Source organism: Ailuropoda melanoleuca, chromosome 9 (genome assembly GCF_002007445.2).
Source record: "Ailuropoda melanoleuca isolate Jingjing chromosome 9, ASM200744v2, whole genome shotgun sequence".
Lineage (NCBI taxonomy): Eukaryota > Metazoa > Chordata > Mammalia > Carnivora > Ursidae > Ailuropoda > Ailuropoda melanoleuca.
Window position 1 is genome coordinate 30,274,714 of NC_048226.1, and position 17,426 is coordinate 30,292,139.

General features: G+C 44.4%; 1 protein-coding gene across 11 annotated transcripts in view; it reads right to left on the reverse strand.

The window, feature by feature from the left end:
- PML (PML nuclear body scaffold) overlaps positions 1–17,426 on the reverse strand; it is a 40,941-nt gene that overhangs the window by 22,614 nt on the left and 901 nt on the right. For all 11 annotated transcript variants that reach the window (XR_004627781.1, XR_004627782.1, XM_002922985.4 and 8 more), the window contains exon 2: positions 15,585–16,051. Coding sequence is in view for 9 of the 11 variants with exons in the window: in XM_002922985.4 (XP_002923031.2) it covers positions 15,585–16,051 (467 nt within the window). In the remaining 2 variants the exon portion in view is untranslated. The remainder of the gene's footprint in view (positions 1–15,584; positions 16,052–17,426) is intronic.

Below are 17,426 nucleotides of genomic sequence, written 5' to 3' on the forward strand. Positions count from 1 at the left end.
TTTATTTATTTATTTATTTAATATATTTTATTTAATATATTTTAGCTAGCAGACACTTCCATAGCATTTACTGTGTCAGACACACATTTAAGAAATATCAACCCTTTTAATCCTCCTAATGGTCTTACGGAGTAGGAATTATTATATCCCCATTTTGAGGATGAGGACACTAAACAAGAGATACAATAACTTGTCCAAGGTCACACAATTAGTAAGTGATAGAGTCCAGAGGTGAACTGGAGTAGGCAGAATAATGTACTAGTTCCCAGAACCTGAGTATGTTACATTGTATGACGGTAAGGACCTAGTACATGTGACTAAGTGAAGGATCCGGGGTGGGAAGATTACTCTGGATTATCTGGGTGAGGTCCTTATAAGCAAAGAGAGGGAGGCAGGCAGGTGTGAGGAGGAAGATGTGATCGTGGAAGCAGAGGTCCTGTGATGCTGTCCTGCTGGCTTTGAAGATGGAAGGGGGCCATGAGCCAAGAAATGTAGGGAACCGCTAGAAGCCAGAAAAAGCAAAACAGATTATCCCCAAGAGCCTCCAGAAGGAACTCAGCCCTACTGACACCTGAATTTTATCTCTGTGAGACCCATTTCTGACTTCTGACCTTCAGAGGTACGTAATAATACATTTGTGGTAATTTGTTACAGCAGCAATAGGAAACTAATATAAAACCCCAGGCAGTCCGTGGTCTGAGACACTGCAATGCTGCCTCTTCAAACGGTCCCAGGAAAATACTGTTAGTCACTTTCCCAGAAAGTTTGCTGTGACTTACTCTCATTAGCAGTGATAGTCAGCCCACCTGAGGCCAGGAGAAAGGACTTAGGTGGAGCCACTTTGCCTCAGTTACTGAGATCGGCTTGTTCTGGAACGGCCAGTGGAGACCCTGCTGGTCAACCTGACTCCAAAATTGTGGCACCAGGCCCTGGTCCTTGGCTTTGTCGGCTCTCAGCCTCCGCAAATCACCCAAGAAGGCACGGCCTCAGAGCTTGAACCTCTTGATCAAACACAGGACACTTATTCCAGGCCAGCAGAGCTTTCCTGGAGAGCCCAGAGTGTGAGGGAAGCATGGGGGCTGCCACTGGGTCAAGAGCATTCAGCTCCTCCAGCCTGGGGAAATCTGATGTTAAGTGACAGAGACCCATCACCACGAGGCAGGGCCGGGGACTGAGGTAAGTGGCAGTTGAAGCAGAGCCAGGCAAACGTGGGTCTGACCTCAGCTCTGTGCCCTTGGCAAGTCACTTAACCTCTTTGCACCTCAGTTTCTTATCTGTAAAACAGGGATAATCCCCAACTCATGAGGGAGTGCTATCATGGGGGGATCAAATGAGAGAAGTCCTACATAAATGTTCTCAACAAAGGCTGCAACGACTGTAATCGACTGTACAATTAATACCAGTGATACTATTAACAAGAAATGCTGAGCGATTATGGAAAGAACCAATAACTCTGCAGAGGGCAGCTTGGCAATAGCCATCAAAATCACCAATGCATTTATCCTCTGGCCCAGCAATCCCTCTTCTACATATCTATTCTGTAGCTCCATCTCCACACTGACAAGATAACATCTGTACAATGCAACACAGTATGTAAGAGCAAAGAACAGAAACAACCCTATGCAATGAGTTTTATAAATCAGGTTGTGTTCATACAGTGGGAAGCTATGCAGCTGTAAGAGCTCCAGGAAGCTCTTTATATGGAAAAATCTCCATGGCAAAATGAGGATAGTAATAGGAGCAACAGAAAGATTAAATGAGTTAATATATATAGAAGATTAGAATAGTGACTAGCATACAATGAGTGTTCAATATTTGTATTATTATAATGTATATTTTATTTTATTTTATTTTATTTTTTTTAAAGATTTTATTTATTTATTCAACAGAGATAGAGACAGCCAGTGAGAGAGGGAACACAAGCAGGGGGAGTGGGAGAGGAAGAAGCAGGCTCATAGCAGAGGAGCCTGATGTGGGGCTCGAACCCATAACGCCGGGATCACGCCCGGAGCCGAAGGCAGACGCTTAACCGCTGTGCCACCCAGGCGCCCCTATAATGTATATTTTAAATAAAAAAACTTGGGGTGCCTGGGTGGCTTAGTCGGTTAAGTGTCTGCCTTTGACTCAGTTCACGATCTCAGGGTCCCGGGATCGAGCCCTGAATTGGGCTCCCTACTCAGCGGGGAGTCTGCTGCTCCCTCTCTCTGTGCCCCTCCCCTTGTTCATGCTCTCTCTCTCTCAAATAAATAAATAAGTAAATAATCTTTTAAAAATAAATAAATAAATAAATAAAATCAACAGGATGCCACCTATTGTGTAAGAATGAAGAAAAGTTAAGAATATATTCATATTTGGTTGTATTTGAATAAAAACATCTTAGAAGGATGCACAAGTTAATGAAAGTGGTATGGATGGGGCAGGGCAGAGGCGGAGTGAGACATTTCACTGTAAGCCTTTTAAATTGCTTCCATGTTTGGGGTGCCTGGCTGGCTCGGTCAGTTGAGCGTGTGACTCTTGATCTCAGGGTTGTGAGTCTGAGCCCCACATCGGGAGTAGAGATTACATTAAAATATTTTTTTGTTTTAATGAAATCTCTTGATTGCTTTCATGTTTGAACCTTGTGAATGAATGTATTACCTATTTTTTAAATGAAGCAACAGAATACTAATTAATGTGGGCAACTATACAGCGTGTAGAAATAACGGGGAATTAAATAAAACCTACTGTCACTTTCCCTGCTTTGGACCCATGGGAAGGGCCGAGTCTGAAGTTAGCCTCCCCTCTTTAGAAAGAGTGTTCCAAGCCTGGGAGGGGTACATGTAGGGTAGCCTGGCTGGCGGGAGAGCAAGACCTTCTGGGTTGATCACAGTCTCTGCTGGGCCCTATTCCTAAGCCCCGTCTGCACTAAATGGGGTCTCCCTAGGGAGAGTGGCTCCCCCACTGGCTGGAAGCAGCATCTCTGTGAGGAGATTGGTGGGCATCAGGGGCCCTGGGTCTGAAAGCCCCCAGCCTTCTGATAAGACTGAGGGGCAGACCATAAACTGGAGTGACCCATCAAGGGGCTGCCACCCAGGACCAGGATGGAGTTCCTTGGCCTAGGAGTCCTTCACCCTCACTCGAGGAACACTCACTGAGCCCCAGCTGTGTGTGTGGCACCTTGTGCGAGGCAAGGTGAGGTGGGCACATGCCCACAAGGAGTTCCATGACAAAAGTCCGAACTTAACACAGACATAGAGAAGAACAGCTCTAAAGCAAAATGACAGTTATCTGCTCCAGGACTACTCAAAAGAATGAACTAAAATAGCATAGAATTAATAAGAAGTTGCTCCAGAAAATGGCTGGAATACACCAGAATTAGGAGTAGAAAATTGCTTAATTCTATCCCAGCAATTCAAATGAAGGGAAATATGGAAAAAACTTCCATGCTCTCATTCACAAAAAGCAATTTTCAAATGCTTAAAAAAAACCCATAGACAAAATTCTAGCGAAAAATGTACATATAGAAAAAAAGACAAAACTCCACTAAGAGAGAAAGTCTAAAAAACAGAAAAATGTACCAAGGTCCCAGTAGGAGAGGCTAAATATTATGGTTATCAATTCTTCTCAAGTTAATATAAAGGCTTAAGATAATTTTATTTATTTATTTATTTTTAAGATTTTACTTATTCACCTGTCAGAGAGAGAGTGAGAGAGAGCAAGCGAGCACAAGCAGAGGGAGTGGCAGAGGCAGAGGGAGAAGCAGGCTCACCACTGAGCAAGGAGCCCTATGTAGTGCTCGATCCCAGGACCCTAGGATCATGACCTGAGGCCAAGGCAGATACTTAACAGACTGAGCCACCCAGGAATCCTGGTTTAAGGCAAGTTTAATCAAATTATAGATAAGATTTTGAAACTTCACCAACTGATTCTAAATTTCACAGGATGGAATAAACAGATCAAATAGTTAAGAAATTTTGGGGAAATCAGTGTCAGGAAGGGGAATTTTCTCTGCCAGATAACACAGGATAGAGCTACCATTTTTAAAAAAGTATGTGTGGGGCGCCTGGGTGGCTCAGTTGCTTAAGCATCCTACTCTTGGATTCAGCTGAGTTCGTGATCTCAGGGCCGTGAGATCGAGCCCCATGACAGGATCCACACTGGGCCTGCTTAAGATTCTCTCCCTCTCCCTCTGCCCTTCCCCCCAGAAAGCACACTCTCTCTTTCTTGAATACACACCCTCTCTCTCCCAAATAAATAAATAAATCTTAAAAAAAAAAAAGAGTATGTGTGGTGCTAGTCTCAGAGTAAAAAGAAAGATCAGCAAAACAGATCATATAGGCCCTGGTATCTATAAGAATGTGATAGTTTATGGCATAAAGAAAGCATTCCACATTAATGGACATTGAACAATTCCATTCAACAACTGGGATGGAGAAAACTGGCTACCAGGGGGCAAAAAGCAAGTTAGAGCTTGCTTCCTACATCACACTCCAACACATTTCTGATGGGTCACAGAGTTAAAAATAAACTGTGGCACCATAAAGATATGATCATTGATGATTTACTTACGATGGTAAAGACCTTATAACCACTGAAGAAATGGAAGAGATCATACAATCGACAGTTGCGACTACCTAAAAATTCAAAACTACGTATTTTCTGAGAAGACATTTATAACTTCCTATCATGAGAAAAGCAAGTTCCGGAATGCTACGTGCTGTTTTGTTTTGTTTTAGATGATTATAGAGATTGCCAGAAGGAGAGGAAACAGTCTATATTCATGGGAGTTAGTTACTTCTTTCTCTTTCTCCCTCCCTCCCCCTTTTTATCCATTTAGATCTTCCAAAATTTTCCATAATCACTCGAAGTGAAGGAGTTTGGACTTTAAATGGGAGGCAATGGAGACCTCAAAAACATTCCATCTAGGAATTACAAAGCTCTTCCTCTTCCTCCCTGAGATGGATTGTTTCGCTTACCCGTTTATGACTATTCAGTGAATTGACTATGTTGTTGATATTTTCATAAAAGCCTCCAGTCTCCCCATCTGAAAGCTGCCCATGTCTGAATTGCTGTGCCAAAGGCCATGGGACAGCAGGAAGGGTATGGGTTCTGGAGGTGGACAGCCTTGGGCCTCAATCTGAGCCCTTCTGATTCCAAGTGACACGGCCTTGAGTAGATGACTTTCTCTCTCTAGAGTCGTAACTTCCCCATCTATAGGGTTGGTAAGGACACCTGTCATAGACTGTTGCAAGGACAAAGATGGGCTGGTGTATGTGAAGTCACCTGCATAGTGCCAGCTCCACACTGGACATTCTGGAACCATGGAAGAAGGGGAGGCATTAACTACACACGTACATACGGCAGGGATAGCCCTCCTATTGGTGCGCGAACCTCTCAGCCTCAAACATCCCACCGGAAACGCACAAAGGCAACATCACACTGAGTGTGGTCTCTGGGCTGCCCCCTTCCCACTGTGGTCAGGCCACCCCAGTGCAGCCACGCCTCCTGCAGAGACCACAGAGGCATGCCACTCCCTCTGTTCTAGGAAACAGGGTAGCTTGGAAATGCGGAAAGCAAAAATGCTATGAAAATAGGACCTGTGGAGGAGAGCTGGCGCCAGAGCAGGACTCCAGGGCAGGGCTCGGCTTTGCTGAATGGCAACTGAAAAACTCTCGCCTCTACCACCCTCCCTCCCCTCCCCCCAGAGCGGCGGGGAGCTTTCACTTTGATGGAGCAGCAAAAGCAGCAGCCTCCCCTGTAGATTCAAATGATGAGCTAGAGGCCAAGTGAAGGCCCGTCAGTCATTTACACAGGAGTGTGAATGCATCTAATCAGACTGGTTTCCTGCTCTCTGCCGGCGGCGAACAGAGTCAGGGAAAGATCTCTGAAGCCGGAAGAGGAGCTGGGTAATTGCGGAGCCTGGGATACCGAGTGAGAAAGCATTACTCCTGATGACCTCTCCTCCTCCAACCACTCACTGGTGAAGGTGGTGGCAGAGATGGGAGAACCTGAGGGCTCAGAGAGGAAGATACTAGAAAAGCAGCAGCAAGGAAAGGTGAGAGGAGAAAGCCTTGTCTGTTTCACACTATCGTCTTACGCCGACCCCACACTGGAGAAGGATGAAGAGGAAGTTTGTACTTTTCCTTCCCACTCGTTTCCAGGCGGTCCCTGCTCCAAGTCCGGGGGCTGGCATACCCACGCTGGACAGTGTTCGGAGAAGCCACATCCCTGCCCTATTTATGGCAGTGAACGGCACTACCACTGAAAGGCCACTCAAGCCGGAGACCAAGGAGAATGCCCCCTTCCAACTTCAACAACTTATCATTAATTTTTGTTGATTCCTTTCGTTTACCTAAAAAAAGATTATTAGGTACCAAATATATGCAGGCCTGGCGCTAGGATGTAAAGGCACTCAAGGTACAATCCTGGTTCCTAAATTTGTTCCATCAGTTCCCACTGCTACCACCTTTGTTCTTGCCTCAGTCACAACTTACCTCTTTTGGCACTGTCCCCTAAGGCCTCCCTGCCTCTGGTCTCTCCAATCAACCCTTCCCAGTGCCACCGACATGGTATTTCTAAAATGTGATTGGTCACTAGGGCGCCTGGGTGGCTCAGATGGTTAAGCGTCTGCCTTCAGCTCAGGTCATGATCTCAGGGTCCTGGGATCGAGTCCTGCATCAGGCTCCCTGCTCAGCGGGGAGTATGCTTCTCCCTCTCTCTCTGCCTCTCCCCCTGCTTGTGCTCTCTCTCTCTCAAATGAATAAACAAAATCTTAAAAAAAATAAAAATAAAATGTGATGACCATCATACACTGAGATGATGACAAGGACACCCCTCAGAAGTACAGTCAAAATGGTATTAAGTGCAAGACATTTTTTATTTTTTTTAATTTTTAATTTTTAAAATTTTTAAAATTTTTTTAAATTATATTATGTTAGTCACCATACAGTACATCCCTGGTTTCTGATGTAAAGTTCGATGATTCATTAGTTGCCTATAACACCCAGTGCACCATGCAATACGCGCCCTCCTTACTGCCCATCACCAGCCTATCCCGTTCCCCCACTCCCCTCCCCTCTGAAGCCCTCAGTTTGTTTCTCAGAGTCCATAGTCTCTCATGCTTCATTCCCCCTTCTGTTTACCCCCCCTTCCTTTTTTTCTTTTTTTTTTATTTTAATGTTTAAGACATTTTTAAAACATCACATGAGTTAAATGTTAATAAAGGAGAGTCAATTTTTAGAATAATGTGAGATAACCTGGGGGAATTCACTGAGTTTTATAATAATGCACTATAATTATACAGTATTGAATACTAGTGAACATTGATGAAATAGGAATTTATGTGCCAGGAAATGTCGCATGACAACAAGACAAGGTTTATCACACAGACAAGTACAGTGATCGTCAAACTACTTAAATCTGATCCAATTTGGGGCCCCCGGGTGGCTTAGCTGGTTGGGCATCCGATGCTTGGTTTCGGCTCAGGTCATGGTCTCAGGGTAGTAAGGTCTAGCTTTGTCACTGGGCTTGGCAATCAGTGGGGAGTCACCCTCTGCCCCTCCCCCTGCACGTACACACACTCTCTCGCGCGACTGCTCTCTTTCACAAATAAATAAATACATCTTTATATCTGATCTAATTTCAGTAAAGGAGATGGCAAAAGAGATGGAAATAGCGAAAAGAATCGATTAATTAAAGCCATGAATGAGAAAGACACTATTTGATGATTAAGCTAACAATAACTGAATACTCTATGAGTGCAGTGACATATGGTACAAAGAGGCAGCTCAAGGCAGCTCTTCTACTCAGCCATACCGATCCGGAACTCTAACAGCTTTGGCAGAACAAATCCAAATTGTAAAAGATGCCAAAGCAGGAATTTGTTACAAAATTCAAAGACTAAAGTTAATCATTAAATGTTAATAGAAGCTGGTAAAACAGAAAACAGGCAGTAACTCCTTATGTGTGGCAAACAATTTTGACAGTTCAAGTACTTCTATCACCACGTGTACAAAATGATTTTATGTAACCCTGAATGCATACTGTGGTTCTGATCTTCATTACTCATTCGGTGATCATTAAATAAATCAGTTCCCCCCAAACTGTAGTAATACTGTTAAGATTATGAATTGGAAAAAACTGGAAATAATTAATTAAAAATCATAATACTGATGGTGATAGAGGAAAAAGAGGAAAATGAAGAGGAAAAGAAAAAGGAAAAAAAGAGGACAAGTAAGAAAATTTCACTGAAATAAAGAGAAGGATTATTATTTTCTTTTCTAAGATTTTGTTTATTTATTTATGAGAGAGAGAGAGAGAAGGAGAGGGAGAAATGCATGAGCAGGGGGAGGAACAGAGGGAAAGGGGAAGAATCCCAAGCAGACTCCACGCTGATTTGGAGGCCGACGTGGGGCTCAATCTCATTACCACGAGATCATGACCTGAACTGAAATGAAGAGTCAGATGCTTAACTGACTGAGCCACCCAGGCCCTCTGAAATAAACAGAATTTTTAGATTGAAGGAGCTTGCCTGGTTCCAGAATAATTTGATACAAAGTGCTCAACACCACCACAGTTTGGTTAAATTAATAAACTTCAAGAATGAAAATATCTTTAGGTATCAAGACAGAAAAAGCAAATAAATTTGGCCTCAGGCCTCTCCTCATGAACATTTGATGCTGGAAGAGAACGCAGCAGTCTACAAAATTCTACAGGCAACCCAGTGTGACCCAGGTATATTATACCCAGTGAAGGTATCATTCAAATAGAATGGCAACTGATAGACATTTTCAGTACCAAGAGACTCTAGGAATTTGGGCTGCTTATTGACAACATCCATCCAATTAAGAGCTGAATCAAAATAAAGAATTTGCAAGAAGGAATGCCTAAGTACAAGGGCCAGGGCCATGCACGAGAGCCATCTTAACAGAACCAAGATAGGTAGATGGCAGTGGGCCTTTCTGATCTCTTTCAGCAGGGACTCCACTACTACTGTCTAAAATGGAAGTGTTTCATTAAGAACAAACTATAATGACTCCAACCTCTTCAATGTATCAGCAATATATATATATTTTTTACTCTTAGGTATTTCAGGAAACATTTTAGGATGAAGAAATATTTCTTTGAAGTTCAGTAAGTCCAATTTTATTTCAGTATCTTTTGCTTTTGTTAAAGTCAAGGGAAATTAAATTTATTACTGCTTCAATAGCATGCTTCCTTTTCATAATCCACTTCTGAGGGAAAAAAAAACACTCTGAGTTCTAAACAAGCAACTTGCAGACTCCTTTTTTTGCACTTCAGCCTGGTTGTGAGTTGAGGACTGCCTGAATGGAGAGGCCAGCAGTGCCAGGAAAGGCACACATAGTTTGCAGTCAGGAAACCCTGCACCCGTTCAGGCCTTGGCTCGGACAAGCTCTCCTATTTGGGTTAGCTCCCATTAATGCACTGGCCCCTTGCCTCATTTGTACAATGGCAACAGTTCTGTTCCTCAACAATCTTTCAAGAAGGTATGAGAATTAAGATGACAACCCAGGAAAAAACAGCTCAAAAGACAGGCAAGTACTGTTATATTAACAATATGTATATTAACTCCGACCAGAAGTGCCCATTCTCTGCCCAGACAGGAAAAGGGAACGCTTCTGTTGGAAAGGGACTGCCCAGGTGCCAAGGGGTTGGGGAGCTTCACTGGAAGCTGGCTTCAAACCTGTCTCCTGCACAGACAGGTAGCTGATCCAATCAGAAATACACTCAAACTAGGCCTAGAATTCGGGAAGCGATTCTTGCTCCCTCCTGCTGGATTTGAGGATGAGGGTGCCTACAAGGGCCTCTGGAGCTGCTGTAATCACCTGGCACGCCACAGGGAGAAAGCCTTCTGTGAATGGAGCTGACTTGGAGGAAAGCCACGGCCCAAGAAATACAGAGAAAATAGGTCCTGGTGACAAAATTTGAATATCTAATCAAGTAGGGTCAGAAGCCAGCCACAACCCTCTTCACCTCTTACAGAAGCCATTCATTCATTTTCGCTTAAGCCACGAGATAAAAATTTGTTACTGATTTACACATTTGTTTCAGTTGGAACTCATACAGACAACCCTCCGCAAGGTTCGGCTCGCATGTCCTTTTATCCACACATTCAACCAAATCTACCTTCGAGCTCCCCCCTCCACCCCACCTGCCACCGTGAAATGAAAAGCAGTTGCTCTTGACGATGAAAACAAGTCCCCTGGTGAGTTCATAGAAAAACTTAGAAATGGATTATTTGACTGTGCCCTAACTCCTGGCAGGAGCCTTCCTCCTGTCCATGTGGTGCTCCCGGGCCAGCTCTCAATCCCAGTAAGATCATCAATCCCCAAGAAGATGCAATTTACTGGTAACTCCTACAGAGGGTACCGGGAAGGCCCAGGCAGGGCCGGGACTAGGCCAGCCAGACACCTGCGGTGCAAACTCTCAGGAAGCACCTGGCTTTGTTCATGAGGTCAAGGGGGCTTCTTAGAGTTGGCACCTGTGGCATCTGGCTTTCCTCCCCTGAGCCCTGACCCTCAGTAGGCCCATCAGGATGTCTTTTCCATTTCCTTCTCAGTTAGCAGCCCTTCCTTGCCACCAGCTCTGCCACTGCACGTTGTCCACCTCTGCCCTGGACCTTTCCCTGGGCTGTCCAGCCTGCTTCTCCCTGACCCGTTGTGAATCATTCCAACTTCCGGTCTTGGGAACTCTATCCCCAGTATATGATCTCATCACACCTTTCAAACTGGATTAATAGGTCTTTTGTTTTTTCCACTCAACTAATTCAAATGCTTTCTGGCTACTAGCTTTGATGGCCCTGGACTAATTCCCCTACCCCATCCGGCCAAGCTTTGGGATCTGACACCAAGATATGGGTCTCAGCTCCACCTGCTGTCCTAGACCCATAATACTCTTGGGTGGAAGGCACTCCCCAGCACTTCCAAATACACATGCTGGAAAGGCTGGCAGCCACCTTGACCTCCAGGTCAGGCAGGCCCTGGGAGTGTGAGATTTGGGCCTTTTCCCCAGCCTTCCACCTCCGCATTCTGGCAGGCCTCATCCCACCCAGACCACAGCCTCCATCTCCTAATGGGGCTCCCTTTCCCCTGGTGCAGATTCTTTGCTTCAGTCTCTGCTGGGTGCATATACCCAACAGTATGGTGGTCAATCTCCTCAAATTCTTTGTGGAATGGAGTGAAATGTAAATAAGCATCCAGACAAACAAACAAATGCTGGCATCCTGTCTCCCAAACCTACCGACTTCACAGAACCACAGTGCAGAGAGAGAGTCTGACCCTCCCACCCTCTACCTTGACACCCATCAGTGGCTTCCCACAGAACCCCTCCACGGCCCCCTTCAAAATATGTTCTATAGGCCATTCACTGGTAAAACAAGGACTGCATGAAGAAAGAGCAAGCTGAGAACATTCTAGTCCCAGAAATGAAAAGAGAGAGTCCTAACTCCAAGCCCCCCCATGTCTGCCTCCAGCTCCCCCTCCCAGCCCCTGCCTTCAGGCATACCCTTTATTCCTGAAATGCAGCAGACTTGCTGGTGCCTCTGCCTTTGTACCTGCTGCCTGGCCCACCCCACCCTGCCCCCCATGCCATTTCTCCTTTCTTACGTATCAGGCTAAATGTGACACCCTCCTGGAAGCTGCCTCCCCCAGCCAATGTCTTTTCTAGACGACTCGCTTTTGTGCCTGCGCTCCTCCTGCTTTCTGCCCTTAACAACTGACACAGCCCAGACACCGCTGTGAGCCCTGTGCTGGGCAGAGATACAAGCAAGGAAGTGTAAGGTAGAGGACAGGGTGAAATCACACAAGCTCAGGGTGGGCAGGTTTCCTGTTGGTAGTTGACAGCCTTGAGGGTTAGTTGCAGATCTGGTTCTTCTACCAGACTGTGACCTCACAGAGCGCCAAGCTGTATCTGTTCATAGCGATACCCCAGTGCCTAGCAGCCCGCCTGCCACACAGGAGGAAGTAGGCTGAAAAAATGTACTCCATGGAAATGGCGATCGATGGATGGATGCCAGTGGCCCCAGGGCAGACACTCCCAGGCTGAGTTCTAAGTCTAAAGCCACCTACAGTGCTGCTTCCCAACCTGAGTCCTAACTCTGCTGGCGTCAAAGGATGGAGTGGTTTATTACTGCACTGTGACCTGAAGAAAGCTGTGGGTTATTTATGGCACTGAAGTTTTGTGCAGAAAACAGAAGTTGAGGGTTTCCAGTAACCACTGGCAAATTGTGAAACAATGTGAATTGTGAGTGTCTATATATAATTTTTTAAAAAATATTTTAGTTTTTTACTTAGAGAGAGAGAGAGAAAGAGCGTGCGTGCGCGCAAGTGGGAGTGGGGGGTGGGGAGGGGCAGAGGGAAAAGGAGAGAGAATGCCAGGCAGACTCTACCTTGACCGCAGGCTCCATCCCACGACCCCAAGATCATGACCTGAGCCAAAAGCAAGAGTCAGACACTCAACCAGCTGAGCCACCCAGAAGGCCCTCTGTGTATGATTTTTACGCAATTTTTGAAGCCATCCACCTTGCTCAAGGGACTGGAATCCTGCCGTCTTGGCTGGACCAGCCTTGCCCATCGTACCTAGAGAGGAACCCACTCCAACCCCTACGTCAGACTCCTTGTAAGCTACTAACACCTTGTTTAGAAATAAGAAAGGGGGCACCATGAGAGGTATAAAGGAGATTTTTAAGAACTCAGGATGAATGGGAAAATTTTCCAGAAAATCTGACTCAAGACCCATAACAGAGCAATACCAGGGAGAAAATCTACTCTTCAAAAAAAGCACTAGTTTCAGATAGTTTTTCAAGAAACTTCTATAAACCCAAACTATGTATGTTCTTTAGCTGTTCTAGAGCAGAGCAGAGCAATTAAAGGAATAGGAACTTAACGCTGACTTAGTACTTAATATGTGCCAGGCGCTGTCCTAAGCAATCTGTGTGTGTGTATGTATACCATGTAAAAAAAAAAGCTTACAAATTCACTGAAAGAGAAGTATAAAATAGGTCAAAAACCTTGAAAGAGATCATAAATATTCATAAAAATTGATCCCATTTATAAATATAGATAATAGCCAAAATAAAACAGCACTGAATGGAATCTAGCTATGAATTAAAATAATAGTATATTAGGACCAAATAGGGTTTTTCCTCCTGTGGGTTAAAAAAATGCCTCGACATAAAGAATCACTGCTATCTAATTCATCACACTGAAAGGTCAAAGGACACCTTCATAGAATCCCAAAGAACACCCATCCCTGAGTTAAAAATAAATATAGCAGCCACAAAAAACTCTTAAGCTAGAAGTGGGAGGCAACTTTCTGAATGTGATTTTGTAAAATTACCTAAGGAAGCCAATAATAAACAGCGTAGTAAATAAGCAAAACTCTCATGAAAGCTAGGAATAAGATAAAGTTGCCTTTCCTTTTCTTTTTTTTAAGTTGCCTTTTCTAACCACTTCCTCTCACTCTTCAGTATTGTTCTGAGGGTTCTAGCTAATAAAACAAAGCTACAGGGGGGTAATATGTGTAAATCCTGGAGAGAAAATAGTTTTTATTATTTGCAGATGACACGATTTGTTGACCTAGGAAATCCAAAAGAATCAATTGGAAAAACTTACAAGAATAAAAGAGCTCAATCAGATGGCCTAATACAATAAAAGAGAATTAGAGGATGTTAATGGTAACCAGCTAGAAATGGTAATGGAAAAAGATTTTATTCACAGGGTCATTAAGTATTATGAATTTAACTATAATTTAAAAGTTCAAGAGGTATGTCCATAAAATATAAAACTCAAAAGATATAACCAAAGATGAGGACAACTCTCCCCAGATTTAAGACAATTTCAGTCAAAATCCCAATGAATGTGTAAATTCTGAAACTGCATCAACTGTAAGAACCTAAGAAAAGCAAAATCACTTCTGAGGAAGAATGGGAATTTGCCCTACGGAATTCCCTATGGCAGTAAGGATTAGCACAGGAATAGTCAGATCACCAGCACAGAACAGATATTTACAAACATACCCGTGATTACTTGGGCATTTAGCACAGGATGAAAAGGGCATCTGAGATGAAGGCAAGAGTGGATTATCCAATAAAAGTTGTTGAGAGAACCAGCTCTCCATTTGGAGAGAAAAGTAAAGTGAGGAATCCTACTTTATACCACAAAGAAAAATAAATTCCATACGAATTAAAGATTCAATTATAAACATAAAACCATGAGATTATTAAAACAGACTATAAGAAAATATTTTTAACATTTGCCTACGGGAAAAAAAATCTCTCCTAGAATGATCAAAGCAGGACACCATTCAGGAAGAGAGGAATGAGCTGGATTCTATAAAACGAAAAACTTAAACACAATCCCTCACAGGAAATGAAATGACAAAGGTAGAAAGGAGAAAACGTTTGCACTGTTAGTGGCTCTTGAAATTAAAGACTAATTTCTTGAAGAAAAAAACCCAAACAGGCAAAGGACCTAAATAGGCAATTCACAAGTGAAAGAAAAAAACAAGGGCCAATAAATATATAAAAAGCCACTAAATCTGAATCTTAACAACAAACGAGAAAATCCAAATTCTGATGTCTGTCTGTTGAGGAATGTGCTGGAAAGGCATTCTGGTAGAGCAGGTGGTAAAAGTCGAGCAGGAAGCAAGCCACACTCAGTTTTAGGAAGAATGCAGCTCTGAGTGTGTCCCCAATGGGCAAAGAATAACTTAGCTACACAAATCCCCGAGGAGCACAGCTAAGAATCTTACAGGAGCAATCTATTGAGATGGGGAAGAGTTCACACAGGTATGCTAACCTTTTTGGATAAAAAGGGGAAATTTAGAATTTATAAGACTATACACCCCTACCTGTGCATATATTCACAGAGAAACTCTGGAGACATTCAAAACTGGTAACAATGATGAACTGTGAATGGGGGAGGGAGAAGTGGCAGGGATTAAGCAGATGGGGGCAGAGTGAAATGCAGCCTTTGCCCCCTCTCTTTACAAATTGTGTAATTTTTTGAACCATACAAATGTATTATCAAAAATACTGAATTAAAATCCTTTGCTGTTCAATAAAAATAACCTTAAGTGGATTCGATTCAATTTTTTTTTTTCCATACAGACATTCTGAGATAGCACGGTGCTATGGTTTTGACTTTTCAGAAACTAACTACCTGCATCTCATTGAGAATCTAACCACATACCCACACTCACGGCCATGACATGGACAATTCCACTGTAAGACTTCCTAAAGGGCAGTTTGGTGACATGTATCAAAGAGTAAAATTTTTATACCCCTGCAATGCAATGGCATGTTCAAAATTCTCCCTGCAGAAATTATTGGATAAGTGTGTAAAGATGATTCTGCAGCACTATTTATTACAGGGAGAAACTGTTAACGATTACTATCCATTCGCATGGGATAACATAAACTGGTCACGGCCCCAGATGCTGCTAGTCTGCAGACCACACTCTGAGTTGCAAGACCCCAGAAGCTCCTTATCCCATGTTCCCAGCTGTGTGACTCTTTGGATCTCTGCTCCCCTCACCTTCTACCCGGCTCTCGGATGTGCCACCCCACCCTGGGCCAGCGGGCTCACCTCGTCAGCATCGGGGTGCGATGGTTGGGGTTGGAGCAGAAGATGTTGTTGGTCTTGCGCGTGCCATCTAGGAACTCCCGCACCGACTGGCTGCGGAGCTCCGCCAGGGGCCGGGCCTCGTGCTTGAGGAACCACTGGTGCGCCTCGAAGCACTTGGCACAGATGAGCTGCTCGCACTCGAAACACCAGAAGTCCGCAGATTCTTTGCAGCGGGCGCAAACGGCCTGCGCGTCCACGATCTGCCTGTACACCGACAGGCGCCGCTGTAGACTCTCGAAGAAGACGTTATCCAGGGCCAGTGAGTCAGCACCTAGGGGCCCGGGCGCCTGGCAGATCGGGCACCGCATGTCCGGCGCCTTCAGGCATCCCGAGCACAGCGTGTGCAGACAAGGCAGCAGCTTGGGGCACTTGGCTTCTGCCTGGCAGCCCTGGCAGCGCAGGAACTGGAACTCCTCCTCAAAGGCTTGCTGGGGGACCAGAGAGGTGGGGGTGAGGCCCGAAATCCAGGAGCTCCCACCCACCAGACCCGCTCCTGGGGCTGGAGGCGGGAGTGGGACTCCATATTCCATTCCACGCAGTCGCTGGATGATACAAAACCTGGCTTACCAGGACCACACTCCCCCACTTACTCAGGCCTTCCTGCTCTCACTCCACAATGTACTGAGCATCAACTTCCCATAAGACACAGTACTAGGCCCTGAGATCCACGGATGCATAGGCTAAATCCCTGCCTTCCTGGGACTCGGTTTAGAAGGGAGCTCCATTATGTATCTCCTGTAACAGCACATAAAGAGCTTAATGTGGTTTGGTGGCCCCTCAAAAAGTGAAACAGAGGACTACCACATAACCCGGCAATTTCACTCCTAGATATATTTCCCAAAATAACTGAAAACAAGTACCCAAACAGATACTGTACACCCATGTTCAAAGCACTGCTCTGCACAAAAGCCACAAGGTAGAAACAACCCAAGTGTCCATCAGTAGATGAACGGATAAACAAAAGTGGCTGTCTCAGTTGGTGGAGCATGTGACTCGATCTTGGGCTTGTGAGTTCAAGCCCCACGTTGGGCATAGGTTACTTAAGAAGAAAATCTTTACCAGTAAATACATACATACATACATAAAATGAAAATGAAGGCCATTCTCATACATGCTATGAGAACCTTGAAGACATTATGCTAGCAAAACAAGCCAAACACAAAAGGATAAGTATTGCATGGTCCACTTACGGGAAACATGTGGATTTCTAATCCAGACAGTAGTGTAGAGGTTACCAGCAACTGGGATAAAGGGGAAATAAGGAGCTACCTACCGCCTATGGAGTACAGTTTCTGTTGGGGATGATGAAAAACAATTCTGGAAATAGATGGTGGTGATGGTTACCCAACATTGTGAATGTATTTAATGCTGCTGAAATGTACGCTTAAAAATGGTGACGTTTTTGGGGCGCCTGGCTGGCGCAGTCGGGGGAGCATGCAACGCTTGATCTCTGGGCTGTAAGTTCGAGCCCCACACTGGGAGTAGAGATTACTTACAAAAAATAAAATCTTTAAAAACATAGTAAATTTTATGTTATGGATATTTTACAGCAAAAAAAATAAAAAGCGCTTAATACAGTACCTGGCACATGAAGAGTGTTAATAATTAAGCAATATTACTCCTAGTTGTAATAATGCAAATAATAAAAGTTCCTGAAAGATGGTGCTTTCATGAAGGGGAGCCAAAGGCCTGGGAGAACATAGAGCAAGTGATGTAAGCAGCTCCTTTGGGGGAGAAGGGCAGCTGGGGAGTTTGTCCGGGAGAAGACTGAGGCAAACTTCCAGGAGGAGGACCTAGTAAGCC